This window comes from Aquarana catesbeiana, linkage group LG13 (assembly GCF_042186555.1).
Source record: "Aquarana catesbeiana isolate 2022-GZ linkage group LG13, ASM4218655v1, whole genome shotgun sequence".
NCBI classification, from domain to species: Eukaryota; Metazoa; Chordata; class Amphibia; order Anura; family Ranidae; genus Aquarana; species Aquarana catesbeiana.
Window position 1 is genome coordinate 97,032,085 of NC_133336.1, and position 27,375 is coordinate 97,059,459.

Consider the following 27,375-nt stretch of genomic DNA (forward strand, 5'->3'; position numbering starts at 1 on the left):
GGAGCGTTGTTGCACAGCCATTTTCAGATCTCTCTAGAGATGTTCAAGTCTGGGCTCTGGCTGGGCTACTCAAGGACATTCACAGAGTTTTCCCGTAGCCCGTAGTGGGGTATTGTTTGTAAAATTTTGAGGAAAATAATGAATTTAATCCATTTTGGAATAAGGCTGTAACATAACAAAATGCTGAAAAACTGAAGCGCTGTGAATACTTTCTGGATGCACTGTACACATGTAAATACATGTACTGTATATAGGTAAACTATGACTAAAGCTGGCAATAGATGGATCGAAATTCTGCCGGTTCAGCAGGGACCAGCGATCAGCTTCTCTTGAATGGAAATGTTGGAAAAATGTCACTTGATCAGCGCAAGCAATCAATGGACTGCAGTGCTGATCAGTGTATTCTAACAGCGAAGGAGTCCATGCTGTCAGAATCTGATCATTTTTTTTATGATCAGCCAGCTGGCTGTTTAAAATATAAAAGATTTCCATCTTTGGCCAGCTTATTTTTTATTTTTACCATATAAAGTAAAAACACAAAAAATAATACCAAAAGAAAAACAGAGACCAGTACTCATATTAACTTAAATGTGCATTCAAATTTGTATAAGAAATAATTCATTATGAAAGTATGATGAATGACACACAAAAAGATTCTTTGCTTTTAAAAGAGCTGAAGGGTAAAAAGGGACTGTGTAGTGATTTTTTGATTTATTATAATCATGGCTAAAAAAGTATTTTTTCTGCTAAATATAAAATATTCTGTATTAATAGTTTGTATTCTGCATTTTTCAGGAATTTCTTAGCATCGCCGTTGAAGAGTCTGTTTACAGAACTCAGTAGCTAAAAGTAAAATTAATACACACAAGTGAAAAAGTTTAATGAGCAAAAGAAATGATTCATTTCTTTTTGGACGGCTGTACGAGGATAGATTTAAAGTGTAAACGCAAAACTACAAATTTAATATACTGTGGCTTACCAGTCCATAGGTTGCTGTATTAATTTTTTTTCCTGGCATTTTTTGCTTTATTCTTATCTGGCAATCCTGTAAAAATCACACTTCCTGTCCCTCGGTGGCTATGCTTATTCCTCCAGTGTATCTATGGAAAGAGCCAAGGCTGCCACTCAGGCAGAACTTCAAACAGGACTGCCTTTGTTCATGTTAATTACATGATAGCTGATGGAATTAGTAGTTTACATAAAAAAAAAAAAGATAAGATTATTATTTGTTTCCATTTCTGCTTACAGAAAGGGACACTTTATTTCCATCAGGATCAACAAGTAGGTTTGTACTTGCTAAAAATATTCTTAGCCTTGAAGTTTCAAACTAGCGCAGACTCCAAAGCCAAAAACTGGTAAGCTGAAATATATTACAATTGTGTTCTTGGGTGTAGTTATACTTTAAAATCAGACAAATGGTTGTGCTGACTTCAGCTTTCCAGTGGTGCTCTGGGCATCCTCTCTTAGAATACATATACAAATTGCTGCAGTCATTATCTTGCTACAAAAGTTTAAATCAAATAGCCACACAGAAGTTGTACTTTGGTCAGATAGTCTGGGTGTCCATTCATTTGTGATGAGAGGGACTAATAATCAATGAATGAATGAGTACATGTCTGGTAATGAAACAGGGATCAATTTTCAAAGCCCTAATTATTTAGAATATGAACTCTTCTACCTACTTATGGGCCCTTCACACTGAGTGTGTATTGCAACACTCATAAAAGTGTATATATGGCCAAAACATTTTTCATAGTTTTGCATTTAGCCTTTGTAAGGTTTTTTTTTTTTTTTTTTTTGCATCCCTATGTTCTGCTGGGGACAATTAACTTCCCAGAGATGTAACAGGAATTGAGAGGAAATCTTTGAAAAGAGAAATTCTGTTACCAGAGCAGGGGTACCCAGTGGAAGATTTCCTCTCCATTTCTGTTCAGAACTGAAACTTAACATGTTGGGTTTGCTCATCACTTTTCCTTGCCAATGGTCACCTGGATATATAGAAGCAGTGAATCTACCTAGAAAGGACAGGGACAGCAATGAAAACTAGATAGGAATTTTAATCCTTCCCTACTCCATCCAATGCTAAAAAGAAAAGTTTAGGTTATACAGTATATACAATCCAAGCTAGAAAAGCTGATCACATTCCATGATATAAAGACGACTGCTGAGGGAGTATTTACAAATTATATAGTCAAAATTTATGTATAAATGAATGTATAACACAATGTGTGGGGGTCAGCACCTAAAGATCACAATATAAGTCCATACACACAGCCAGATGCGCATTCCTGAGAACTACAGTACCATCAAACTAAATGCAAAAGGATTGCAGCACAGAGAGCCTATGTTATTGCTCCTTCAATAGTGTAGAATACAGTAACAGTTTCAGGTATCCCTGCCCTTTGTTGAACTTTACAAAGGGCCAGGACGCTTGAAGCTGGAGCTGTATTCTGTACTACTGAATGACCATTAAAAATAAGGTCTTCATGAAACTCCTTTAGCTTTTAATAAATAAATATCTAGTTATCAAATAATTGTAAACAAAATAGATATTAATGCTTTTAGAGGAAACCTGTACAGAAATAAGGAGGCTGCTTCTGCAAATACCAGTTCTCTGACTGCCATGTTGATCCATAGGCTTCACTACTAGGTTAGTCAATTATTTAAAACAAATCTGGAATTCTGATTTTCTACCAACTTTCCTGATCTGCATGATTGACTATGGTCAATTACTGAATTTATCGAGGCTGGAGACAGCCAGATCACACTTTCAAGGTGGTCAGTGTAATAAACCTTTCGCTATCTGAGGGTCAGAACGCAATGCAACTCAAGTTTTTACTGCACACGCCTGTATCCTAATGGAGACCTGTTAAATTGAATATTGGATATTTAGCCTTTGCCTGTTCAACAAGTTTGTCTGTTTGCTCAAGTGTTGGATAGAGGTCTGTCTGCCTCTAACTTTTGACTCTCAGTGCTTAGGATTTCCCTGTGAACTTTTTGGACTGCCTTTGTACTCAGCTTATCAGGTTTTTATGTTTGTTATTATCCTATTACCTCTGTTATTGGCAGTCTGCACTTGTCTGGGCCTTACCTTGCTACCAGTTTGCTGACACTGCTACTGTCTGCTGCTCTGACCATCTGCCCTTCTTGTTGATGATTATTGCCCCTGGGCTGGGGCTAACCAACTCTGACAGATGGCTATTAAAGCCTCCATACATTTTAAAACCAATGTTTTTTTTTCTTTTAATATAAATGCACAGACCAGCAATATTTATTCACTGCATATGCATGCTGCCATACCTACTTATTCATGAAATGGACAATAGTTTTTATTGTGTCGCCAATTTTCCTGCAGCAATGATACAGCACCAAATAGGATAGGGAAACCCAGAGGTCATCACTAGGACAAATGAACCTAATATAAATCTAGAAATTAAATAATTTTCAAATCAGCTTTCTAATAACCAATTGCTCATTGAAGATCCAGGCAGATTATTATTGTTGTAAAGAAGCCCCAAAGCTTTAGTACACATAATGGAAACTAATAGATTGATGATTCAGCTGAAAACAAAGAATTTTGGACTTGTCTGTAAATTCCATAATTTAGAGTACAGTAAAGGACACAGGCTGGATGTTCATGGACCCTGGGTAATAGGTGATTGGACACCAGCAAAGCTTTGCTGGAAATGTTACCCTAGACAAGGGGTTGGTTTACTAAAGACAAATGGACTGTGCACTTTGTGCACAAAACCTGTCCTGGACCTGCATAGCACCCTGCGGTTAACTACATGCAATGCACTAACTGCCAAGGTGAGTGGCCAAGCACCCAGTGGCAAAAGCAATATTACCGGCTGTCCTCACAGGGAGGGGATCAGATATGGTTCCCAAAGTTAAACAAAGGTTGCACCGATCTGAATGCACTGCTTTCAATGTTTTTTTAGAAGCCAGTGAGGAGTTGACTAAAGAGTTAGTTGAAGAATCAGGAAGTAAAATAATGAACTAGTTAAGCAAAGTGTTTCTCTGTAAGTGAGAAGAAATCCATCACTTCAGGACACTAGCAAAAAACTGAGCTCTCATGCAGTGGGGCAGGGTTATAGTGATATGCTTAGGGAGGTGTCTAGCAAAGCTTTGCCAGTGTCCAATTACCTGAAAGTACCTGCCTATAACCCTGGGTCTATGAATATCTGGCCTGTGTCCTGTACAATTACGATATAAACATAAACATGAGATAAGCACATTAACAATGTAGAATGTGATAGTTGATATTGTTTTTTGGCACTAAAAAATCCCCTTTTCCCACACTCCCCCTCACAAGGGAATGTAGGGACTCCATCTTCATATACCTCATTTGCCATAGGGAATCATGCCAGTTATTGTTCCCCTCCCATCCAACCACACATTAATTAGATGGACACTTTCTTCATGAAAGTCCATGCATAAGCCTTTTCAAAATAAATGCCATCACTGTCAACCAAACTGTAAAAGCTAAAAAATAAGCATTAATGTGAATTCTAAACAAAACTGCTGAACAAAACAAGAAACAAAAATAGGGTGGTTGTGCTTCTACCTAAAGCCATTATGCAGCGACTGGGTTATCTGGGTAAAACAGTCATAGCTTCAACTGGTAAGGACACCTTTACAACCTTGCTGCAAATAAAGGGACAAAGCAACTCTGACCCAAAACTTTATTGGTGTGGACTTACCCTCATTTCCTGCATTGTTACAGAGACAGAAGTGAGCAAAATCTCTTCAGTTTGGGGGAGAATAATTTTCATTTAAGTAGAATGGGGCAGAGTGAAGTTTATGTTGTTTCTTGTGTCCCACCACTAAGGAAATCTCTTCACCTATACAGGAAGTGAAGTGAAATCTCCCCACAGGACACAGAAGACACTAACAAACCTGAAAGCCAAAAAACCTTCTCTACTATGACCAAACCAAAAAATAAGCTATGGCTGGAGTTGGGCTTTCAGGATTAGGACTGGATGTCTGGCTCTCAGCACTCTTCCACATTTCCTTAGGAAGCTTTTACACTATCGACACAGCTCCTAAGAAACACTTATGACAGTGTCAGAAAGCACACTAGATAGAGTTACTTCAAAGTTTTGGAGCAAGGTGAAGGGAAACAGTATGCCCAATGAAATGTTTTCCAGGCTGGGTTACTAACAGCTTTATAGGAGGATAGAACTACACATATGCATAGGAAATATAAATCAAAATTCAACATGGAAAACCTATTAAAGTGCAAGTGTTGTCAAAAATCAAAATTCTAAATTAAGCAGAGATTGCTCACACGTGTACATTGTCCCCAATTACGGACTAATTTATCATACTAGAAATATAGCCTGTATTCATCTTCCTTCCATGATATGACAATGCTACATTGAAGTAAGCAATGTGGTCAGCCCTGCATGTAAAGTCTGCAGTTGGACAAGACATCAACATGCCAACCATACCTACAATTTCTCAGTACCCTCTGCTTAGCTATGTAATACCAATGCTCATAGAAAGTGTAGTTTTCAGACTGCCTTCACATGAAGGCGACACAGAAATGCATGTATAAACCACTGGTGCACTCCAGGCAAGAGAAGTGGCTGAAGGCACTTTGAACACTGAAGAGGAATGTTGAAGGAAAGCATATAAAAATAGTTAAAGATGATTTACATCTACTCAAAGGTTGGTGCTCAAGCATGGAATGCACGACTATCACCATCATCAAGAGGTACGCACAAACAGTATACTACAACGTTGTTGTCTCACTCATCCTACCGCTATGAATACTAAGAAAGTAGAATCTGCAATCCTCCCTGTCTTCCAAGTGTAGAAGGTAGAAAGCATGACCAGGAACACAAGCAACAATATTTCCTGCCACCCATTTGATCAGAAGTGTCCATGTTGCAGAAGTTTTTGGCAAATAAATAGAAGCTGTTCCCAATATATGGTATAGCAAATCACTCAATATAAAGACGTTGGATTCAGGGCTTCTAGGTGCTCAACAGGAAACCTATAGGGAAGTGAAGGCTGCTATTCTACAACATTGACACTCTGCCAAGTTTATTGTCACTTCAGATTCACTTTTGGTGCAGTAACCTATACCAAACAATCAGATAGAATTTTAATGTCAGACCAATACAGGATAGATTCTGATGGATTCTGCTTGCTAGGGGGTTGTAAGAATACAACAAATGAAGTTTACAAATGGTATACATAATTAAACTGAAGGGGAATACATAATTGAACTTAAGAGGATTACTTTTACAAAAGTGGACTTTACCCAGTACATTTATATTAAATATTGTGCCAAAATGTTTGCCTATCTGCAGTCCCTAGAAATGAAGGTGTCTCTGCTGCTTGATGTTGTGTGGACAAGGCAGTTTAGAATTGCTGAAAAATAGTATCAATGACACCCATATAATTTTGAACACCTGTGAAAATAAAGTATGTAAATCCCCGTGCTAAAAACCAGAAAGAAGGAAGAGAGAGTCACACATTAGTGAAAGGAACAATGTGTTTAGTGAACACATCTTGGAACCCTGGGATACCTTCTGGGCTCCTGAAAAGGCGTGATAGAAGCTAGAAACGTAGGTCATGATGGCCTTCTCATCAGGGCGCGCAGTCCCAACAATGTCTGTCAAGAAAAGGTTTAAAGCACGTTGATATAATAAATGAAATGGAGACTGACTTAACACAGTATGAAATAGGTGATGTAAACAGCGATTATGAACAAACATTTAACCTACATCATTTAACATCAAGCAGACTGTTCAGCTAAGCTGAAAACATTTATTCATGCTGAGACATTACAGAACATCAAAAGGTGTCCAATCCATTTTTATAAGGGTAAGTAAGCACTTCAAAAACTTGGCAAACATCCCAGTGAAATGGCAAAGTGGTAAGGTGGAAATGCGTGAAGGTTCCAAATTAAAAACAATGACAATCATTCGTGGGAAAAATTTGTTCATTTAAACCACTTGGTAGGGGACAGCAAACTATTGCAGTGAGCACAGCTTGCTTTACAACAAATCAAAGTATGGGGCTTACGTATGAAAAGAATGCTAATAAGAACATTTCTTCTTGTTCATAGCAACCAATTAGAACCCTGTATAACTTTCAAATCTGCACTGCCAATATGACACGTGGAAGCCGATTGGTTGTTATGGCCCAACTAGAAGTTTTCTTGCTAGCCCACTTTTGCCTGAAGAAGCCCTTTTGTGGACAGAGGATAGCAGCATTTACAAGTAGCAATACAGTACATAGAGAGCAGCTACAAAACAGGCAATCTGCTGCCAATGTCCTGGCCTTAAAGAACAACTGATTCAAGCAGCATTCAATGTAACATCTACCAGGCTTTTACTCATTTGAAAGAAAAAGTTTGTTTCTGCATGCTCTTAGTGCCAAGTTAACCCAGATCCTTACAATTGTGGTTTATATCAGCCTTTCTCAATCGGGGTTCTGTCTGGGCTCGTCAGGGGTGCCGCAGCATCCTGGTAGAGAAAGGCTGATTGGCCAAGAAGCTGAAGTGTGGAGTGGGAGCTGGATTATGGTAGCAATAGGCAGAGCCATGGACAGGGGCAGACTGCTTCCAGAGTCCTGAACTGTCCCGCCTTCCCCTACCATGCAGTACTATGTAATCAATGTTAACTGGCGGTGCAAGAGCAGAATGTGAACACATCAGCCAGGAAAGTAAACAGTAAACTGAGATTTTTCAATAGGCTATATGTATGCAAGTGTAAGTAGGAATATATGTATGCGTGTATGTCTGTGTGTATGTATGTATGTATGTATGTATGTATGCATGCAAGCGATAATGCGCTAGGTGCATATAGAATAAATTAAATAAGTGACACAAATGATCTGTGACAGACAGCAGCTCTCACAAAAATGTACACCTCATAACAATAAATCTAACGTGCAGCGCTGTCAAAACATAACCTTAATAAAGTGCAAAAGTCCATCTATTATATTAAAATAAAGATGAAAAATGAAATTGAATTGAAAGGGGAGAAAAAACAAAACAAAAACGTAAATAGTCCAAATGTCCCAATTCAACATCCATAAAGTGAATTTGAAAAGTGTGTTGATCCAATATTCAATCTGTGAAGACACCCAGTGCTCTCCACAGGAGAGATGGGGCAAATATGCACATTAGTGAGCTTTCACCCCTTACTACGGGCTCAACCGCATCAGCTATCCAGCCTTCTTAATTGGATTCCACAGGTGTATCCCCCCACAGTTATCGCCAATCAAGGAAACTTCAGAGTCTGGTCACACAATGATCATATGGAAGAGGAAGATAAACTCATCGCGCAAAATTCTTTAAAAGCACACAGGAGTTTATTAAAAGTTGTACATACAGCAAAAACGATAAAAATAGGCTCAAAATGGAAACATTTGTTTGTCCAGCACCTTCCACGAGTGCTCAGATGTCACCGCTGCTCCGTGCCTTGCCTGACATACGTTTCGTCAAATAGGACTTCTTCTGTGAGGCAGTAACAGGGTGCTGAAAAATCAAATGTTTCCATTTTGAGACTATTTTTATTGTTTTTGCTGTAAGTACAAAGAATGTTGCGCAATAAGTTCATCTTACTCTTCCATATGATCATTGTGTGACCAGACTCTGAACTTTGCTTGACTGGTGATAGCTGTGGGGGATACACCTGTGGAATCCAATTAAGCAGGCTGGATAGCTGATATGGTTGAGCCCGTAGTGAGGGGTGAAAACTCACTAACGTGCATATAGACCCTGGAGGGTCTTAAAATCTGGTAAGCAGATATATATGCCCCATCTATCCTGTGGGGAGCACCGGGTGTCTTCACAGATTGAATATTGGATCAACACACTTTTCAAGTTCACTTTATGGATGTTGAATTGGGACATTTGGATTATTACATTTTTTTTCATCTTTATTTTAATATAATAGATGGACATTTGCACTTTATTAAGGTTATGTTATGACAGTGCTACATGTTTGATTTTGATGTATGTATGTATGTGTGTACTTTACTGTTAAGGTACACCCAGGGATGTACACGTGTTCCATACAACCTGATCCATGCCAATTGAGACACAGGGGCTGCTAGGACACAGCCACTGCTCCCAATCTGACATCCGTGTGGATTCCCAAAAGGCAAACAGTGTGCATTCAGGGACTCATACCCACTCGGATATCAAATTAGCAGCAGCAGCTGTGACCGTGCAGCTACTGCGTCCCAACTGACGTGCACCCTCACACGAGCGTACTCTTATGTACGCCCATGTGAATGAGGCCTTACTCTTGACCACTCTAGAATCAGAACTGCTTTTCTAAGCTAGGGGGACTGCTTTTTTTGGATGAGGTGCCCCAGGGCTGAAAATACTTTTAAATGGTGCCGTGACTGAAAAAAAGTTGACAAACACTAGTCTATATCACCGTGAATACAATAATAGGACCATCTGCCATCCTGGATCTAGTCGGAATGCTAATTTTAACTGACAGACATGAACTGGGATGGTCACATATAATCATTTGTTCCCCTGAATTTGCACAATGTTGAGCACAGAAAATTATCTGGTGAATACTCCATCCTTAAAATGGAAGAACAACTGTCTGAATAAAAATAGCAGAAAGTCATCATGCACAATCACATGGTGGTCACATGATTATACCGTTTTTAGAAAAAAGAATAGCTGTCCATGTAGCTCTATACTTAAAGCAGTAATAAACCCAACAGCAAATATTTATTATATTGCAGCTTACCAATTGTTAGATGTGGCGGCTGCATGAATGTTTGTTTTTTAGGCCTTATTTCCTTTATTTTCACTTAGTGATCTGGCCAGTAAGTCTGTTTTTTTTTTTTTTAAAGAACAGGCTCTCTTCCAGATGTATCAATTTACAGGGATGTGGCTAACCATTTACCACTAGCAGAAGTGCTTACAATGATCAGCTTTTATTTATTCATGTAAAATCTTTATCCTAAAGGGAAAAAACAACCATTTGCTGTAACTTATTATAAAGTGACCAGAAGTTTGGCTTCAATTTGTTAGTGTATTTAACAAATTGTGGGTTTAATACCGCTTTAATGAAAGAGTCCAGATGACAATTTAACTGAAATGTTATGTCCTATGCGAGGAAATTCTCAGTACTTCCTGGTATGGGGGAGTAGGCGATTCTTTCCCTTTCTGGTGATTGGCCACTCAGAAGGAAGGCTTGCTTTTGATATTGCTTGGTAAATCGTACTTCTGCTTTGCAGCCTGCTATACACGAATATACCGTGACATTTTCAAATAAGGGACCGAAAAAACGATTCACAGCTAGTAAGATACAATAGGTGGTTGTGGGTAATCACTCCATACCCTAATAGAAATGTCAGTCCTTGTTATAAAGAAAAATATATATTTTTTAACAAAGCGCAGTCTCAGAAAATATTACACTATAAAAACAACAGCCCTTAGAGAAGCTATTAAAAAAATAAATACAATAGTGGTACAAAATGGTAGTATTAAGGCAATGGATTAAAGAGTTCTAGAAAATTCAGTTTCCAAAACAGTAATTACCTTCAGCATCCAACATCTTGGGAATATCAAGGAACCTCTCAGCAACATCGAAGGCCGTGTTCAGATTTGTGTAGGGGTCATCCTACAAATACCAAAATGCAATGCAAAAACACCATGTTAAATAAATAACATACAGTATGCGGGAATTCCACTTTAATAAAAAGTCTAACTGTTTGTTACAGAAACACATGAAAAGTATTCATAATAGCAAAAAAGACTGAACTACCTTCCGTAATTTGCCATAGTCAATGAGCTCTGGGCGGTGTCTATGAATAAGGGCACAGAATCCAAGACCATCTTTCCAGCTGTAAATAAAGTAGGACAAGTGACCATTTATTGTCATTAGTGTAGTATAATGCCAAAACATTCCTCAATTTGCACTCCTAGAATATAGTATGCACCCCTTTAATTACAAATATTGCTTATTATTTCAGATTGATCACTTTCATCAGCAGGTGCTGTGTTTGAGGAATTTCATACATTTATGCCGAGTCATTTTACTGCTACGTTGTAAATATCTTTTTGTAAGTCTGACCTGCTGTGCAGCTGTATATACAACACACACAAAAAAGTTTCAGAGGAGGAATCCCTCTGCCTTTAGTTCACACACTCCTGCATGGATTAAGTAACTTTGAATAAGGTGGACAGAGGGGAGGGATCTAAAGGAATGGACGTTTGCTGATATTCCCTTCCTACTAAGAACCCAGAAGCAACACTTCCGGGTCCAACTGTCATTTCCCTCAGCTGGTCTGTCCAAAGAAGAAGTGAATGAACTAAAGCATAATTTGCACTCCACCAGCGTCAGTAGAGGGCAGTTAATACATCAGGGGTCTAAAAGACCCTTGATGTTTCATTAAAGAGAACCAGAGAACAGTGGCGGCACGTCCATGGGGGGGCGCCAGGGTGCCACACCCTCTCTCACGCCACCCCCTATATGGTAATGATAAATTCATGCACAGCATGAATCAATCCACTGCTGCCCCCTATTCATGCGTCCGGCCCCTTTCGGGTCACCGGGCATGCGACTTACAGCGGCAGGGGATTTTATAGGCTCTAATACAGTGGTTCTCAACTCCAGTCCTCAAGACCCACCAACAGGCCAGATTTTAGGTATTACCTTGGGGAGATGCAGACTAGAATACTGCAATCACTGAGCAGCAAATGATATCACCTGTGATGTATTTCAGTTATCTTGCAAACCTGGCCTGTTAGTGGGTCCTGAGGACAGGAGTTGAGAACCACTGCTCCAATAGGCTTCAAATGCGACCTGGAGCCCACCCAGGTGTGTTACAACAGCGAATATTCGTCCACTGTTGTAACACTGATCCTCAATCCAGCCAATCAGAAGCGGGTGCAATACCCATTTTTCGATTGGCCGAAAAGAGAAGACTCCCGATTGGCCGTTGGCCAAGGAGGGAGGATACGGAAGCTGTCACAGTTGAGAGCAGGAAGCTGTCGCCGCTGAGGAGAGCAGGAGAACGGGAAGCCGCCGGTGACAGAGTAGGAGGATAGGAGGCTGCCTGCCGCCGTCGTCCAGGGGGAAGTCGCCGGTGATGGAGTAAGTGCTACCGACCGGGGTGGGGTGGGGGGTATCATACAGTTTGCCGCCCCCCCCCCCCCCAAAAGATTCTTGAGCCACCTCCAAACATTGGGGGCACCAATGTAGAAAAACACTGATTGTGCTACACATGTTACATATCGCTGTTTATGCGAGAATAGGAGCAATAATTCTAGGTCCATTATTCATGGTTAACGCTAACGTGACCTGAAAGGGGCTTTTAAAATTTCGCCTATGGAAAAGTTATGGTGCTGAAGTTGCTCCCTGTCTCATGGGCACACACAATTTTAAGGCTTAACATTTTGGGTATCTGCCCAGTGCAATTTCATCTATTGGATTTTACCAAAATATTGGGTAATATATTGCATTAGTGTACCCTAAAATAACTTTATATTTTACAGAAATTCTGCACTTAAAACAGTTGCACTTGGAATTACTACTATGTTATGCTCCAGAGTGTCTGCTTTAAACTAATATGTAATGTTTTGGAAGTTAAACTTCAGTCCTAAAATAATTTCCTGGTCTGAGACGGGAGCAATGTGAAAGGGCGTTTCCAACAGTCCATGCTGTTCTGTGCTGTGCCGGCATTCCCATCCTGAGAGGATGAACGCCACCAGAGTATTGGAGCACTAATCCTGCTTTCCTAACCTAACTTAGCCTGCTCTAAACCGATCCGGTCTGCAGAGCAGAAGCACTAGTGTAAGTGCAAGTGGATCGCCGGCGGACTAACTAGGATCCATCTGGGTTTGGAGAGGAACGACTATATTAACTTGAACTGAAACCTCGATTAAAAAAATTTAAGGATAAATGGCGAAGCTGGTGTAAGTTACCCCTGACGGTGATAGGTAGAGCAAATCTTATCAAAATGATTTGGACCCCGCAACTACTTTATGTGTTTAATAATTCACCTATATGGATTACAGTACCTTGGTTTAGAAAAATAGAATCTCTATTTAGAGAGCTGATTTGGAGGAAAAAGCAACCACGTAAAAAAGTTAACATTAATGCTAACCAAAGAAGAAGGTGGACTGGCGATCCCCCATCCCAAAAATTATTTTTTAGCCTCTCAATTACAACATTTTTATAGTTGGACAATAGTATCAGACTCTGTTCCTATACAGAGGCTGTTACTATCAGTTTATGAAGACTACCCATTAATTTCTCTACTAGAGTCGAGAAATCAATTGTCCGATAAAGGATTTTTTATGGGATTATTATTTGATAAGGTATGGCAGGAAATGAGGAGAATCACTTGAATAAAGTGATATACATCATATAAACCAATATGGAACAATAGCAGCTATACGGAACTGTTGAAACTGGAAGGTCTTGAAATTTGGAGGCAGAAGGGACTAAGGTACATGATACAGTTATTTCAGGAAGATGAGATGAAAACCTTTAGTGAATTAAGAAATGAATATAATATCCCAAACCAAAGATTTTTTTCAATTTTTACAGCTCAGGCATGCATTAAAAGCACAGGGTCAATCGCATGAATAGAAGTTTAATAAATCAGTGGTAATAGCCTTGCTCGATAAAAAGGAAAAAAAAAAAAAAAAGGGTTTGATATCACAATTATATGATATATTATATGAGAAAACTAAAAGGTGCTGTGGATATACCTGCAAGATCAGCTTGGGCTGACGATATAGGGCCAATTTCTGATGAACCGTGGGCATTGGCACTGTCGGCAATATATCTGGCCTCTCTATCTCCAACTCAAAATTTAACACAACTACACCAGAGAAATACCAGAGAATTGGGATACAGACCAATGCCCTAGATGTAAAGGGAGGGCAGCCAACTTAATACACACGATATGGAGATGCCCTAAACTCCATCGCTATTGGTACAGGGTGGGATCTATGATTAATAATGTATTTGAGATTTCTATAGAACTGGGGGGGATGTCCTCTGGGTATCATGATGAACTAAGAACTCCAGGGGAATACATGGTATCAATAACCATAATTAAGGAAAGATATACCTTATTATATAGAGGCAGTCTAGGGAAATTTGAAAAAATATGGAGAAGATGGTTTGATATTCTGGATGTATGATGAGAGGGGTCCGGATAAATGTGGGAATGATGGGGAGAGAGGGGGGAGCATGGGGGTCAGGGTTTTTTTCTTCTTTCGTTATTCCCTCTCTATACGTGCTGGGTTGTATGTTGTTATCGTTGTTTATGATGTTTGTATATAAAAGAAATAAAAAAATTATTTAACCACTTCAATACCCGGCTATAGACATATGACGTCCACAGATGGGATCTCCCATCCTGGGTGGACGTCATATGACGGCTTGGGATTCCCGGCCGCCTAGGGGACGTGCGCGCGCGCCCGCCGCGTTGCTTGGGACCCGGTGCGTGTGCCCGGCGGCCGCGATGTCCGCCTGGCATCCGCGATTGCCCGTTAACCGGGCCGGACCGTGGATCTGTGTGTGTAAAACACACAGATCCACGTCCTGTCAGTTGTGAGGAGAGCGATCTGTGTTCCCAGTACAGTGGAACACTGATCGGTCTTCTCCCCTTGTACGTCCCCGCCCCCTACAGTTACAGTCACTCCCTTAGGAAACATAGTTAACCCCTTGTGTCCCCCTAGTGGTTAACCCCTTCACTGCCTGTTACATTTACACAGTAATCAATGCAATTTTATAGCATTGATCGCTGTATAAATGTGAATGGTCCCAAAAATGTGTCAAAAGTGTCCGATGTGTCCGCCATAATGTCGCTGTCACGAAAAAAAAAAAAAAATCGCGATCGCCGCTATTACTAGTAAAAAAAATAAATAAATATATTTTTTTTTAAAATGCCATAAATCTATCCCGTATTTTGTAGACGCTATAACTTTTGCGCAAACCAATCAATATACGCTTATTACGATTTTTTTTTACCAAAAATATGTAGAAGAATACGTATCGGCCGAAACTGAGGAAAAAATTTGTTTTTTTAAAAAAAAATTGGGATATTTATTATAGCAAAAAGTAAAAAATATTGTGTTTTTTTCAAAATTGTCGCTCTTCTTTTGTTTATAGCGCAAAAAATAAAAACCGCAGAGGTGATCAAATACCACCAAAAGAAAGCTCTATTTGTGGGGAAAAGACATTAATTTTTTTTGGGTACAACTTCGCACGACCGCGCAATTGTCGTTTAAAGTGCGACAGCGCTGAAAACTAAAAATTGGCCTGGGAAGGAAGGGGGTGAAAATGCCCTGTATTGAACCAGTTAAATCAAAAAAAAAAAAAATTTTTAAGGCCTCATGAACACAGGGCTTTCTTACAGCCGCGTTAAGCCTCGTCAAGTGTTATTTTTTTTTTTTTGACATGTCAATGTTAGTGGTTCCCTGTGAGAGCCCATTGATTTGAATAGAAGTCACACCACAAGTCAGATCATGACGATGCGGCTTGTGCGCTGGGAATCTTGAAGGGGTACCCTCACTTAAAAAAAAAAAAAAAAAAAAAATGCTGTGGGGTAACCCCCAAGAGCATACCAAACCCTTAGGTCTGGTATCGATTTTAAGGGGAACCCCCACACCAAAAAAACTGGCGTGGGGTGCCCCCCCAAATCCATATCAGACCCTTATCCGAGTACACAGCCCGGCAGGTCAGGAAAGGCAGACGGACAAGCGAGCACAGCCACCACCTCCGGACTATACATGGCCTCAACATGAGGGGGTGGGTGCTTTGGGCAGGGGGGGCCCTGCGTCCCCCAACCCCACAGCACCTTGTCCCCACGTTGATGAGGACAAGGGCCTCTTCCTGACAACCCTGGCCGTTGGTTGTCAGGATCTGCGGGTGGGGGGCTTATTGGAATCTGGAAGTGGGAGAAGACAGCGGAGAGAGGAGAACCGGTGTCTTGCCGAATAAGTTCCTTCGGCGGATAGGTTCCCCCCCTGTACTGCGCAAGCGCGGCGCCTGCGCAGTACGTACTACTGTCGGCCGCCGGAGATAGCCGAAGCTCAAACGCTTCAATCAGCTGTACACGGCGCCTGCGCTCTGGGTCCAGGTTCCTTCCCCACTATCCAAGTGGACCTAGAGGGGGAATCTAAAAGTGCCGAGCGCAGCGAGGCCGTGCCTGAAGCGTGGCGAGCGAAGCGAGCCCGCGAGGGTCCCTCTTACAGGCGCCGTGTACAGCTGATTTTCAGCTGTTCCGCTTCGGCTATTTCCGCCGCCTTCTACTGCGCATGCGCAGTAGAGGGGGGAACTAATCCGCCGAGCGGAACTTTCTCGGCAGAACACCGGCAGAGAGAGAAGACATCAGCGGAGGGAGAAGACAGTGGGAAGAGGAGAATTGGCAGCGGAAGAAGACATCAGCGGAGAGAGAAGAAATCGGAAGGAGAAGAGACGCTGCTTTAATAAATGACTGTCAAACACCTGTGTGCTGTTTTTATTCCTATACAAGCAGTTTTTCGAAATGGTGGTGCTGAGTGACCCCTCTCTGTGGTTAGCGTGCAAAGGGGAAGCTGCCGGAGCAGCACACAGAAGACCAGGGCTATCATCACTATATGTAGCATGGCCAACTACAGTGATTTTCAGCAGCCCCATGGATATCTACTTAAATTGAGCCAGACTGGACCAATGGATGCTTGCAAAAAATATAATTCCCGGATTATCACTTTAAGACCCACTCACCTGATGTGGAAGTTCTGTATATTTACATTCTTGTATGGCGCTGTCTTTCTTTGACACCACAACAGAAGCCCTTCTTTGGCAGAGGTTTCTGTAACAGAAACACAAAATTTTAATTCTCAAAGACTCCCTGTCACTAACTCAAAAAACTGCAAGTAAGAGCATACAAATATAGTATCTTAAATGATTACTTACAGTGTTTAGCCTTTTTTCATAAATTATTATTTTATTCACTTACAATGTGCCTTTGAAGTCTCAAGAAATTTTGAATATTCCAAGAGTCAATTCCCTAGCCAAACCTTTATGTCATAGCCCTCTCCATTTCTGACAGTGTCTAATTACTATCTGTGCTGGCCCAGCTCCTGCACCCTTCCTTATATACAGACACTTTTCTCAAGCTGCCAAGGTGGAGCTAAGAAGAAAACTATAGAGTGTCATTTGAGTGACAGCTCGGAGTTGGCTAATAACAGATGTTGCAACTAAAGCAAAAAAGTCACATCAGCACTAGATATTTCAAAGTGGACGTATACTGCTCACACTGAATACAAGGTACAAGTGCATTGTTAGGCCCTGGACATCACGCCATAACAAGAAAACAAGCTGATGGGTTTTGAGACAAAACCCTCTTCCTCCGAGCTCTGGTATTCTAATAAAATGTAATGCATGAAGTTTTGCAATTATATGTTTTATTACATGTTACTCTAACACTATGCTAAACATTGTCCTTTGTTCTTCTTTTAGCCCTCATCCTTGTCATAACTTATCCAAGAAGTTCTGTAAAAGTATATTCATTTGTAAATTTTATTCAGATAAATCCTCATTAGGTCTCTGCTAAACTGGGAAGATTGAAAAGCAACATCAACACATCATCCATTTGTTTTACAAAAGCTTTTAACAGCAGACTACAAAACAGATGTGGAACTTTTTTCAACAGAAAGGGCACTTTGTATTCCCTATTAGATTAAGAAAACATTGCACTAACAAGAGCTAAAAAATCTGAAACAGACGTGTTATGTTGGGTGGGTGAATGACTTATGGATTTAGGAAATATCTGTGCCACAAAGCAACGGTTGGCCACTGGGGCAAAAAAGGAATTATCTGATTGGCAGACTCTACTACTAAAATCTGCAAAAATCCTAAATAATTTTGAGGTCAATGGTGCCAGAATCCCTGTATGATGTCTGTGATGTCATCACTGACCATAAAAGATTATTTTATAATGACTGGTGTCACCTAGGGATCCCCTTTATTTTCCAGAGTCCGAGAATGTTTGAAAATTAAAATGACAGGACTTCCTTACCTGACACTTTGGCCTTGCTGTGGCAGATTCCTGTTTGTATTTTTTTTTTTAGCCCCCAACTTGATTGGGGTTGCTGAGTTTTGAACTCCTGGTTTGCCATGTGTCCTATACTCCTTTTATTTTACCTTAATTGGGGTTATTATTCTACTCTCTTACATTTTGATTGCTTTATCATTTACGTTTTTTCTTTACGTAGCTATATCCTACAAATTGTCTTGCTTCTCATTGGTCTGTTATTGGTGTATGATGATTTGCATAATCCGATCCCCCCCCTTAGACCCCTTTCACACTGGGGCATTTTTCAGGCGCTTTAGCGTTAAAAAAAGCGCCTGTAAAGAAGCCTCATCTGCAATCCCAATGTGAAAGCCCGAGCCCTTTTACACTGCCAGCGCCCGAAAAATGCTGGTAAAGCACTGCTTAAGATCCTTTTCACACTGGCATTTTTGGGGCACTGGCAGTGTGAAAGGGCTCGGGCCATCGGCGCATCCAGCCCAGTGGCAACAACACGAAAGCGCTGCAAAGGAGCTGCTTGCAGGACTTTTTTTGACGCCCTGCCAGCACAGCGCCCCAGTGTGAAAACACACAGGCTTTTCACATTGGGATTGCAGATGGGGCTTCTTTCAGGCGCTTTTTTTAACGCTAAAGCGCCAAAAAAAGCCTGAAAAACGCCCCAGTGTGAAAGGAGTCTTAGGTTCATTTGTATTTTCTTTTTTTGCCTTTGAACATGCCTCCCCTATGTGTGTGGCCCCACTTCCTGTATCAAACCAGACCTTATCCCTTTTTACACTGGGGGGAAGCCTGTAAACCTTACCCCCTTGCAAAATACCATTGTTCTAATGCTCATGGACAAGGGCCTCTTCCCAACGTGTGTGTCAAAAAGGAGGTGGGGGTAATAGTAATATGGAGGTGGAAGGATTATAATGAAACCTGGAAGCACACTTTATAATAAGAGGGACCAGATAACTGCCTTCTACAAGATGAATAAGTACAGGGGTACCCCTTCTTACTCATTTCCACGGAAACATAAAAAAAAACAAAAAAAAACACCAAAATAAAAATATACCTATAGAATACTTTTTAAAGTGAAGTTTACAATGTCCCCAGAAGTAAATATAGCATTTATCACAGCGTCCAGAAATGTATCATCCATCATAAAGTTGTCTGAGGTATTCCATGTCAAGCACGATGACCTGAAGCTCACCAGTCTGCACATGCCCAATTCCCACCACTAAAAGGCGCATTCCAGACTGCAGTAATAACCCCAGGAATACTATTACTACTATTTACAAAAAAAAAAAATGAAACAAATTAGCTATGCAGAATATGATAGAAAGAAAGAAAGAAAAAAAAAAAATCACCTTCAACAGAAATGTCTTGAATAGCAAAGCGAAGGATGATAGTCCAGATCATTCCTAGGGTCATTTTAGCGTTGCCGTCCACAATTTCTGAAAATAAAACAGAAATATAATCATAGTGAGGAAGGGAGTCATTAGATATACATCTCAGTCAGGCAGAAAAGCGGACAGTAAAATAAAATAAAAATGGAAATAAAAAACGTTTGAGCTTTCACTATTTTTTTTCTTCTTGATACAACATATCCAAAGGCATTTTGTATTTTCAAGCCAATATCCTTATTCAGTCATATGTCACAGAAAATAGTAAATATTATAGTTAAAGATTTTATACATTATCCATATACATGAGATATGCTACACCGTATACACACACACACACACACACACACATCATAAATGCGCATGAACTGCACTTGAGTATAGTGGTTTTTTATTTACTTGCTGTGAGAGCAAATCATCATACTGGTAGGCAGCTCAGGGCTAGAGACTATGCAGTGCAAAACCAACCATCAGTTTCCACATTCATGGAGGACAATGCGGCTCCTGTTATTGTTGTCATCCTAGGATAGGAAGTGCCCAACTAGCAGGAGCCTAAGGAGAGAAAACAACTCCTACAGTGCCAGCAACGGAGGGTAAGCTGCCAAATTTTTAGATACACTTTAAATTTTATAGCTGTAGTAGGAAGGTTTGTGATCTAGTAGGAAGGTCTGCCAAGCAGTAAAATTGTCTAACAAGTATATTCAATATAGCAGTGCAATAATTATCAAATGCAAAATGTATTAAAAGAGGGGCAAGAAATTAAGTTAACTCAGATTACACTTTACACACACTCATCCCCCACAACTTTTTATTACTAACAAAAATTTACTGACAGTGCACATATTTTTACTGACAACCTGAAAGATGACAGAAACGCCTATTACAAACAACGAAAATCGACATTTGGAAACATTAACAATATTCATATAATCTGCCTGGCTTTACAATTAAAAAAAAAAAAAAAGTCAAAAAGCATGACAAAATGCAAGCACGACTAGGATTATGGAAAACCTAGGAACCTTGGGATAGAGAAAAAAAAAAAAGTTCTGCAGATTGCATAGTATGCCAAGGCAAATGGTGGTCATGGTCAGGTTGGGCCCAACAGTGGGAGGGACTTAAGTTGGGTATACACGCACGCCCGTTGAACGAAAAACAGATTCCCCCATCCACAGAAACAATGGAGGAATCACCCGCGCTGTGCTATTGTATTAAAAAAAAAAGTGGGACTCTTCCGCTGTTAAAATACACTAATCAGTGCTGCAGACGGTCCCTGCTGAACCAGACGCATTTCAATCCATGTCTACCCAGTTTAAAGAGAGATGGTTAAAAAAAAAAAGTCTGAAGCTAGTTGCTGTATACAGTACACGATCTTTGTACCTACAGAATAATCCTAACTATTGTGTTCACTAACACGTAAACCTCAGGACAAAAGATCATTAAAAAAACAAAACAAAAAAAAAAAAAAACAATTTAACCACTTAAGCCCCGGACCATTTGGCTGGCCAAAGACCAGAGCACTTTTTGCGATTTGACCTTGCGTCGCTTTAACTGACAATTGCACGGTCATGCGACGTGGCTCCCAAACAAAATTGACGTTCTTTTTTTCCAACAAATAGAGCTTTATTTTGGTGGTATTTGATCATCTCTGTGGTTTTTATTTTTTGCGCTATAAACAAAAAAATAGCGACAATTTTGAAAAAAAAAATTTTTTTTACTTTTTGCTATAATAAATATCCCCAAACAATATATAAAAAAACATTTTTTTTCCCTCAGTTTAGGCAGATACGTATTCTACATATTGGTTTAAAAAAAAAAAATAAAAAATCGCAATAAGCGTTTATTGATTGGTTTGCGCAAAAGTTATAGCGTCTACAAAATAGGGGATAGTTTTATGGCATTTTTATTAATAATTGTTTTTTTTACTAGTAATGTCGACGATCCGCGATTTTTATCGTGACTGCGACATTATGGCAGACACAACGAACATTTTTGGAGCTATTTTGGGACCATTCACATTTATACAGCGATCAGTGCGATTAAAAATGCACAGATTACTGTGTAAATGTGACTAGCAGTGAAGGGGTTAACCAGGAGGGGGCGCTGCAGGGGTTAAGTGTGTCCTAGGGAGTGATAATAACTGTAGGGGGAGGGGCTACGTGTGACACGACACTGATCACCGCTCCCAATTACAGGGAGCTGTGATCAATGTCATTAGGCAGAACGGGATAATGCTTGTTTACATCAGCATTTCCCCGTTCTTCCTCTCCGTGAGATGATCGCGGGTATCCCCACGGACATCGAGTCCGCGCGACCTGCAATCACACTCAGAGAGCTTGCGGCGGGTGCGCGTGCAAGCTGCTTCTTAAAGGGTAACGTACCGGTATCTTAGTATGCCTGTACATACCCTTCTCCCGCAGTATATCTGCGTGAAGCGGTCGGCAAGCGGTTAACTTACATACGCCTTTTTACACACAAAAATATGTCACTTTGTCCGACTGAGCATGGGAAGAACTTCATTATAACCAGCAACTTTTGAGACTTTCTACTAACAGAAAAGGAAATCAGGACAAGAGACGCATTCTACTAACTGTAAGTTATGTTATGTTCTGTGTGCTGATTTTTCTGTTTTTCTATTTAAAGCGTTTGTTACCCCAACACTTCATATTCCTGACATGTGCCTGCTGTACCATGTACTTGTGTGAGAAAGAATCCTGTTCTCTTTGTATTGCTTCCTTTGTGTGAAACCCCTGGTGTTCCTACCAGTCCCTCTGCTTTCTTATTAAAAACTGACCACACTAGGCAGCATACTCTCCTCCAATGATCAGACTTGTGCTGACACAGCCCCACTGCACAGCTATTCAATGGGAAGCTCAGTGTGATGCTGCTTCTCCTTCCCCCCAGCTCTTATGCAGCTGACATCAGAGGACATGTGATCACTTAATAAGAAAACATAAATACCCTTTTCCGCTTTTTTTTAGATCTACACAAAAATGTTTTGCCTTTCATTTCTATTTTAAACTGAATGGGTTGTTTTACAAGGTGATCGTTTACAATTACTATATGCTTAGGCTTTTTTAGATATGTTGTGTAAATGGGAATTTAAATTTGACTACAAAAGGTGGAAATATACTTTAACCACCTGGCACCCAGGCCAATTCTGACATTTCTCTCCTACATGTAAAAATCATAATTTTTTTGCTAGAAAATTACATGGAACCCCCAAATATTATATATGTTTTTTTCAGCAAAGACCCTGGAGAATAGAATGGCGGTCGTTGCAACTTTTTATCTCGCACGGTATTTGCGCAGCAATTTTTTTAACACTTTTTTTTGGAAAAAAAAAGTTTTTGTACTTTAAAAAAACAAAACAAAAAAAAAAAACAGTAAAGTTAGCCCAATTTTTTGCATAATGTGAAAGATGAAGTTACGCCAAGTAAATGGATACCCAACATGTCACGCTTCTTAAAAATTGCACACGTTCATGGAATGGCGCCAAACTTCGGTACTTAAAAATCCCCATAGAAGACGCATTAAAAAATCTTACTGGTTACATATTTTGAGTTACAGAGGAGGTCTAGAATCATTGCTCTCGCTCTACCAATCGCAGCGATACGGTTTGAACACTGTTCACTGTTCATATGCGGGCGCTGCTCACGTATGCGTTCGCTTCTGTGCGCGAGCTCGGCGGGATGGGGCACTTTTTTTTTCTTATTCATTTTACCTTTTATTTTTTACACTGTTCTTTTAAAAAAAAGAAAAAAAAATTGTCACTTTTATTCCTATTACAAGGAATGTAAACATCCCTTGTAATAGAAAAAAGCATGATACACTTTAGTTACACTAAAGACAGCTGGATAAATTAAAAACGGTTTGTCTTAATTTCAGGAGGCAAAGCAACATATGAATGTGTTATTTATAAGAAATAAAAATAGAAGGGTAGTTCCACGCTATGGCCAATATAAATAATTATGCTGCTGCTGCCTCCACTCAATCTTCTACTTTAGGTAGAGTCAAAAACTAAAAAGGGAAATAGGGAGTGGATGTGGTATTGCTTCAGCAGGTTAAATTGCAATGCACCTCCTGATAGTGCCAAAAGTGAACAAATATAGTCATTCAAAAAAGATGTTAATGGTAATGAAGCCCTTTGACGACTAGCTTAATAATATCAACCCAGTCATTACAGAAATGATAACGTTCAAAAGTCATACAATACAGTAAATATGTACAGTTTTGACAATACAAAAAATAAATTAAATTCTTAATTCATAAAAAAGTGCACAATAAGATTTAGTGCCATGCAATTAGTATAGAGAAAAGATCTCCCCCACCTTGTGTCTTTATGCCACCATGTTGGCATGGTGTCCACCATAGCATTTGCAGTGGCAGAGCAGTGTAGGACTGGCCATAAGAGGGATTACTCTGAGACAGTTGGCCAGCTTAAACATGTATTGCAATATGTGTGAACTAATAATCCCTGTTTTTCATTGCATAGTTTGCTGGAAAGGGTGTATAGCAGTGTGCAGAGGGTTCATCCAGAATCTGTAATGCAATTCGTTTATATATATGCAAATCTAACAGTATACTAAATAAACTCATATGAAAATGCACAAATAACATAAAAATGCCAAGTGCATCTAACAATCCCTAGCATCCAGTTAATAGTGATGAGGAAGTGATTAAAAAGGCCATAATAAAGTGCTGGTAGTGCTTCAAATCTGTGCATTTCTGAAAAGACATGCAGTATGCAGGTCTCCCCCCCCCCCCCCCCCTTAACTGCACTCACCTAGAAAGCTCTTCCAGCCCTGGGGGGTAAACAGCATCCACAGCTCACAGTGGATAGGATTAGACTCTCAAATTCAGGTATCAGATACTTCCCCTTCTATGTAGCCAGAGGGCTCATACACGTATGCATGAGAGAATCATGATGTCCGGGACATCCAGGATTTCCTGAACCCCTAATGCACTACTATGCAAGTGGATAACTCGTTTAAATAAATTACCATACAGAATTACACTATGGGGTTGGTTTCTTTTTATTTACCATGTGTATGAGACTGCTGGGTCTGAATGATGTTGGGCATCAGACTGAGGGCAGGAAAAAAGTGCTGAGCGGGAAATCTTTGGATTGCAGATAAAAATAACAGCAAATCTAGTTGTTTTTTTATCTTTTAATTGGCTATTAATTTTATCTTGTTATTTTTGGCTGGGGTTCTGCTTTAATAAAGTGATTAAAACTAGTGTTTGCAGTTTAACTTATCAGAAGAGAATATGACAGCTTCCATGTAAGATATGAGCCATCTAGGGACTAAACACAAAAACATAAAAATAAAAACACATATTTTCCTAAAAGTAGGAAGTAAACCCTCCTATCATTTTTTTAGCCAGGGAAGCTGCCATCTTGTCCTCGACTACCATCTACAACTGCTGCACACTTGATCAGTTATGACACCAGCCACTGGATGGTTTGACAGCTTTACACAGTGACAGCCAATCCTCAGGCCCGCTCAGAGATGTGTTTCTGTAATAGTTTTAGGTTATCCAAGTTTATAGGTCTTCTCACCTTCTGCACCAATGGAGACCAGTTTTACCCCTTTACCGGTAATAAAATTCAGAGCTTTGTTGACATTGGAGATTTTGTGCACCCGCATTTTACCACGTTCAGGTTTGGCCAAGCGTTCGCCTGTTGGAAGAAAAAATATATTAAGCTTATATGTGCCTAAACGTTAAGTGCATACACGCAATATGCCCAATACAAGCATCTCTTGATAATCTGACAGTGTAGTACAACACCGAAGTGCTGGCAAGCATGGGTAAGCAGTATCATCAGGGATAAAAGCTTTACCCATGTAATAAAATACTTGGGGTTAATTCAGGATTTACAGCATGTAATAAAATCTTTGAGGTCGATTCAGGATTGTTACATATAAAATGAATGATCTTTTAATTACTCTTTATGTGCATTATGATGTCAATAAGCTGCATTGTCTTGAACCCCCCCAGGCGGTATATTACCCACCTGTTGTCATGTCTAGTTTTTTTGTACAGTTATGGAAAAATTACTTCAAGGCAGAAACAAAATATTTCAACCAGATTCTTTGCTAAAGTCAAAAAATGTTTTTATATCCTTTTATACTGTATAGTTACATAGTCAGTCAGGTTGAAAAAAGTCAATCTAGTTCAACCAATAAAAGGGGGAAAAAAATAATAATAAATGGATAATAGTAGATAAGCAAACCTATACCCACAGCTGATTCAGATGAAGGCAATAAAACCCCAGCAAAGCATGATCCAATTGACTCCATCGGGGAGGGAAAAAAATCCTTCCTGATCCCCTAAGAGGCAATCGAATATTCTCTGGATCCACTTTACCTATAAATATTAGTACATTTAGGAAAGAATCCAGGCCTTTTTTAAAACAACCTACTGAGCTGGCCAGAATCAGCTCTTGAGGGAGTCTATTCCACATTTTCACAGCTCTTACTGTGAAGAAGCCTTTCCATGTCTGGAGATTAAATCTTTTCCTCCAGACGTAAAGAGTGCCCCCTTGTCCTCTGTGATGACGTATGATGCATGCATATTCTTAGCTCCCAAGTGCATGACTTTACATTTATCAACATTATCACTAGGGTTGCACCAATACTAGTATCGGTGCCGATACCAAGTATTTGCACAGGTATCAGTACTCATGCAAATGCACTGATACCTGAAATCAATACTTTCAGGCTTGGTTCTTTGAGCTGTCAGTGGGTCTCCCCTGTTGACAGCTAAAGTGTTAAAGAAGTCTGGTAATTGGAGCTGTAAAAAACAAAAAAAAAACAAAACACAGCTGGCAATGTTTATTAACAACATTGTTCAGCTGCTGAAACATTGTTTCTTTTTGTATCTTTCTGTTTCTTCATCTGCAGATCAAAGGGATGAACAAAATGTTCCTCTGTTTAACCCCTTATTAACGCTTAATTTACTCTAATCAACCTTAACTCCCTATTCTCCTCCATTTAATTTTTATTCTCCTGTTTTTTTTGTTAAGTCTATTTTATAAACGTTAAACAATTAAGAACTTTTGTTTCATTTGCTTTGTTAGTGAATATTTTTGCACATATATATTAACAAATATTTACACATTTCACATTGAAAAAGCGCAAAATTAAAAACAAAAATCTATTTATTTTATTTGTAAATAACTTTTCAATGCTTTGTACCATTGCTGACAGCTGAAGTGAAAACAAAACAGTTGCGGTAGGTATCTGTAATTGGTATCGGTGAGTACTAAAAAAATAAAGTATACTCGTAGTAAAAAAAATGGTATCGGTGCATCCCTAATTATCACACATACATGCAAATACATCACAAAGACACCAGAGAAGTCTTCAACATATCAGCTGTCATTTCAATGGTATTCAGAAACCCTGGATTTCTACAAAACTCACATCTATCCATCTTAGATCTGAAGGAGGTGGATGCAAGGATGAAGGTTGGCAAATTAGGACTACTGAAAAATAAATGTCTGCACAATATCAACTAAAAGATGCTTTCTTCATTATACTCTTGCCAAAACAAACTAAGCACTCTAGCCATCACTGTGAACAGAAACTTGTTAGTACTCCAGCCACTTGAAGATATGACATGGTTGTAAGTATTGTGCTTTCTGTGTTATCTGGACAAATACTGAACAGGAATGGTGTGCACATAGAATTTTAGAAACTTGTGTTTTTTGTCTGGAACAGCCGTTTTTAACCGAGCTCCCACTGCTCCACCAAACTATACATTGACACAGGGGGAGCTCGATCAGGGCAGTGAAGTGTGTATCTGAGTCGTGATCTCTCTCTCTCTGACCTAGAGCTGCACGATTAATCGTATATAAGATCGCAATTTCGATTCACCCCCCCGCGCGATCTGCAAGCTGGATTAGCTCGATTTTCCGGATCTCCCAGTCGGGGGCACGGAACCAGCGTGGAACGCAAATGGC

At 39.8% G+C, this 27,375-nt stretch overlaps 1 protein-coding gene across 3 annotated transcripts in view; it reads right to left on the bottom strand.

Moving 5' to 3' along the window:
• Positions 1 to 27,375, bottom strand: part of ACTN1 (actinin alpha 1) — a 191,502-nt gene that overhangs the window by 70,128 nt on the left and 93,999 nt on the right. For all 3 annotated transcript variants that reach the window (XM_073610810.1, XM_073610812.1, XM_073610811.1), the window contains exons 3-8: positions 24,970 to 25,089; positions 19,374 to 19,460; positions 16,719 to 16,806; positions 10,758 to 10,836; positions 10,532 to 10,613; positions 6,540 to 6,625 (exon numbers count right to left, since the gene is read on the bottom strand). In XM_073610810.1, the coding sequence (XP_073466911.1) occupies positions 6,540 to 6,625; positions 10,532 to 10,613; positions 10,758 to 10,836; positions 16,719 to 16,806; positions 19,374 to 19,460; positions 24,970 to 25,089 (542 nt within the window). The remainder of the gene's footprint in view (positions 1 to 6,539; positions 6,626 to 10,531; positions 10,614 to 10,757; positions 10,837 to 16,718; positions 16,807 to 19,373; positions 19,461 to 24,969; positions 25,090 to 27,375) is intronic.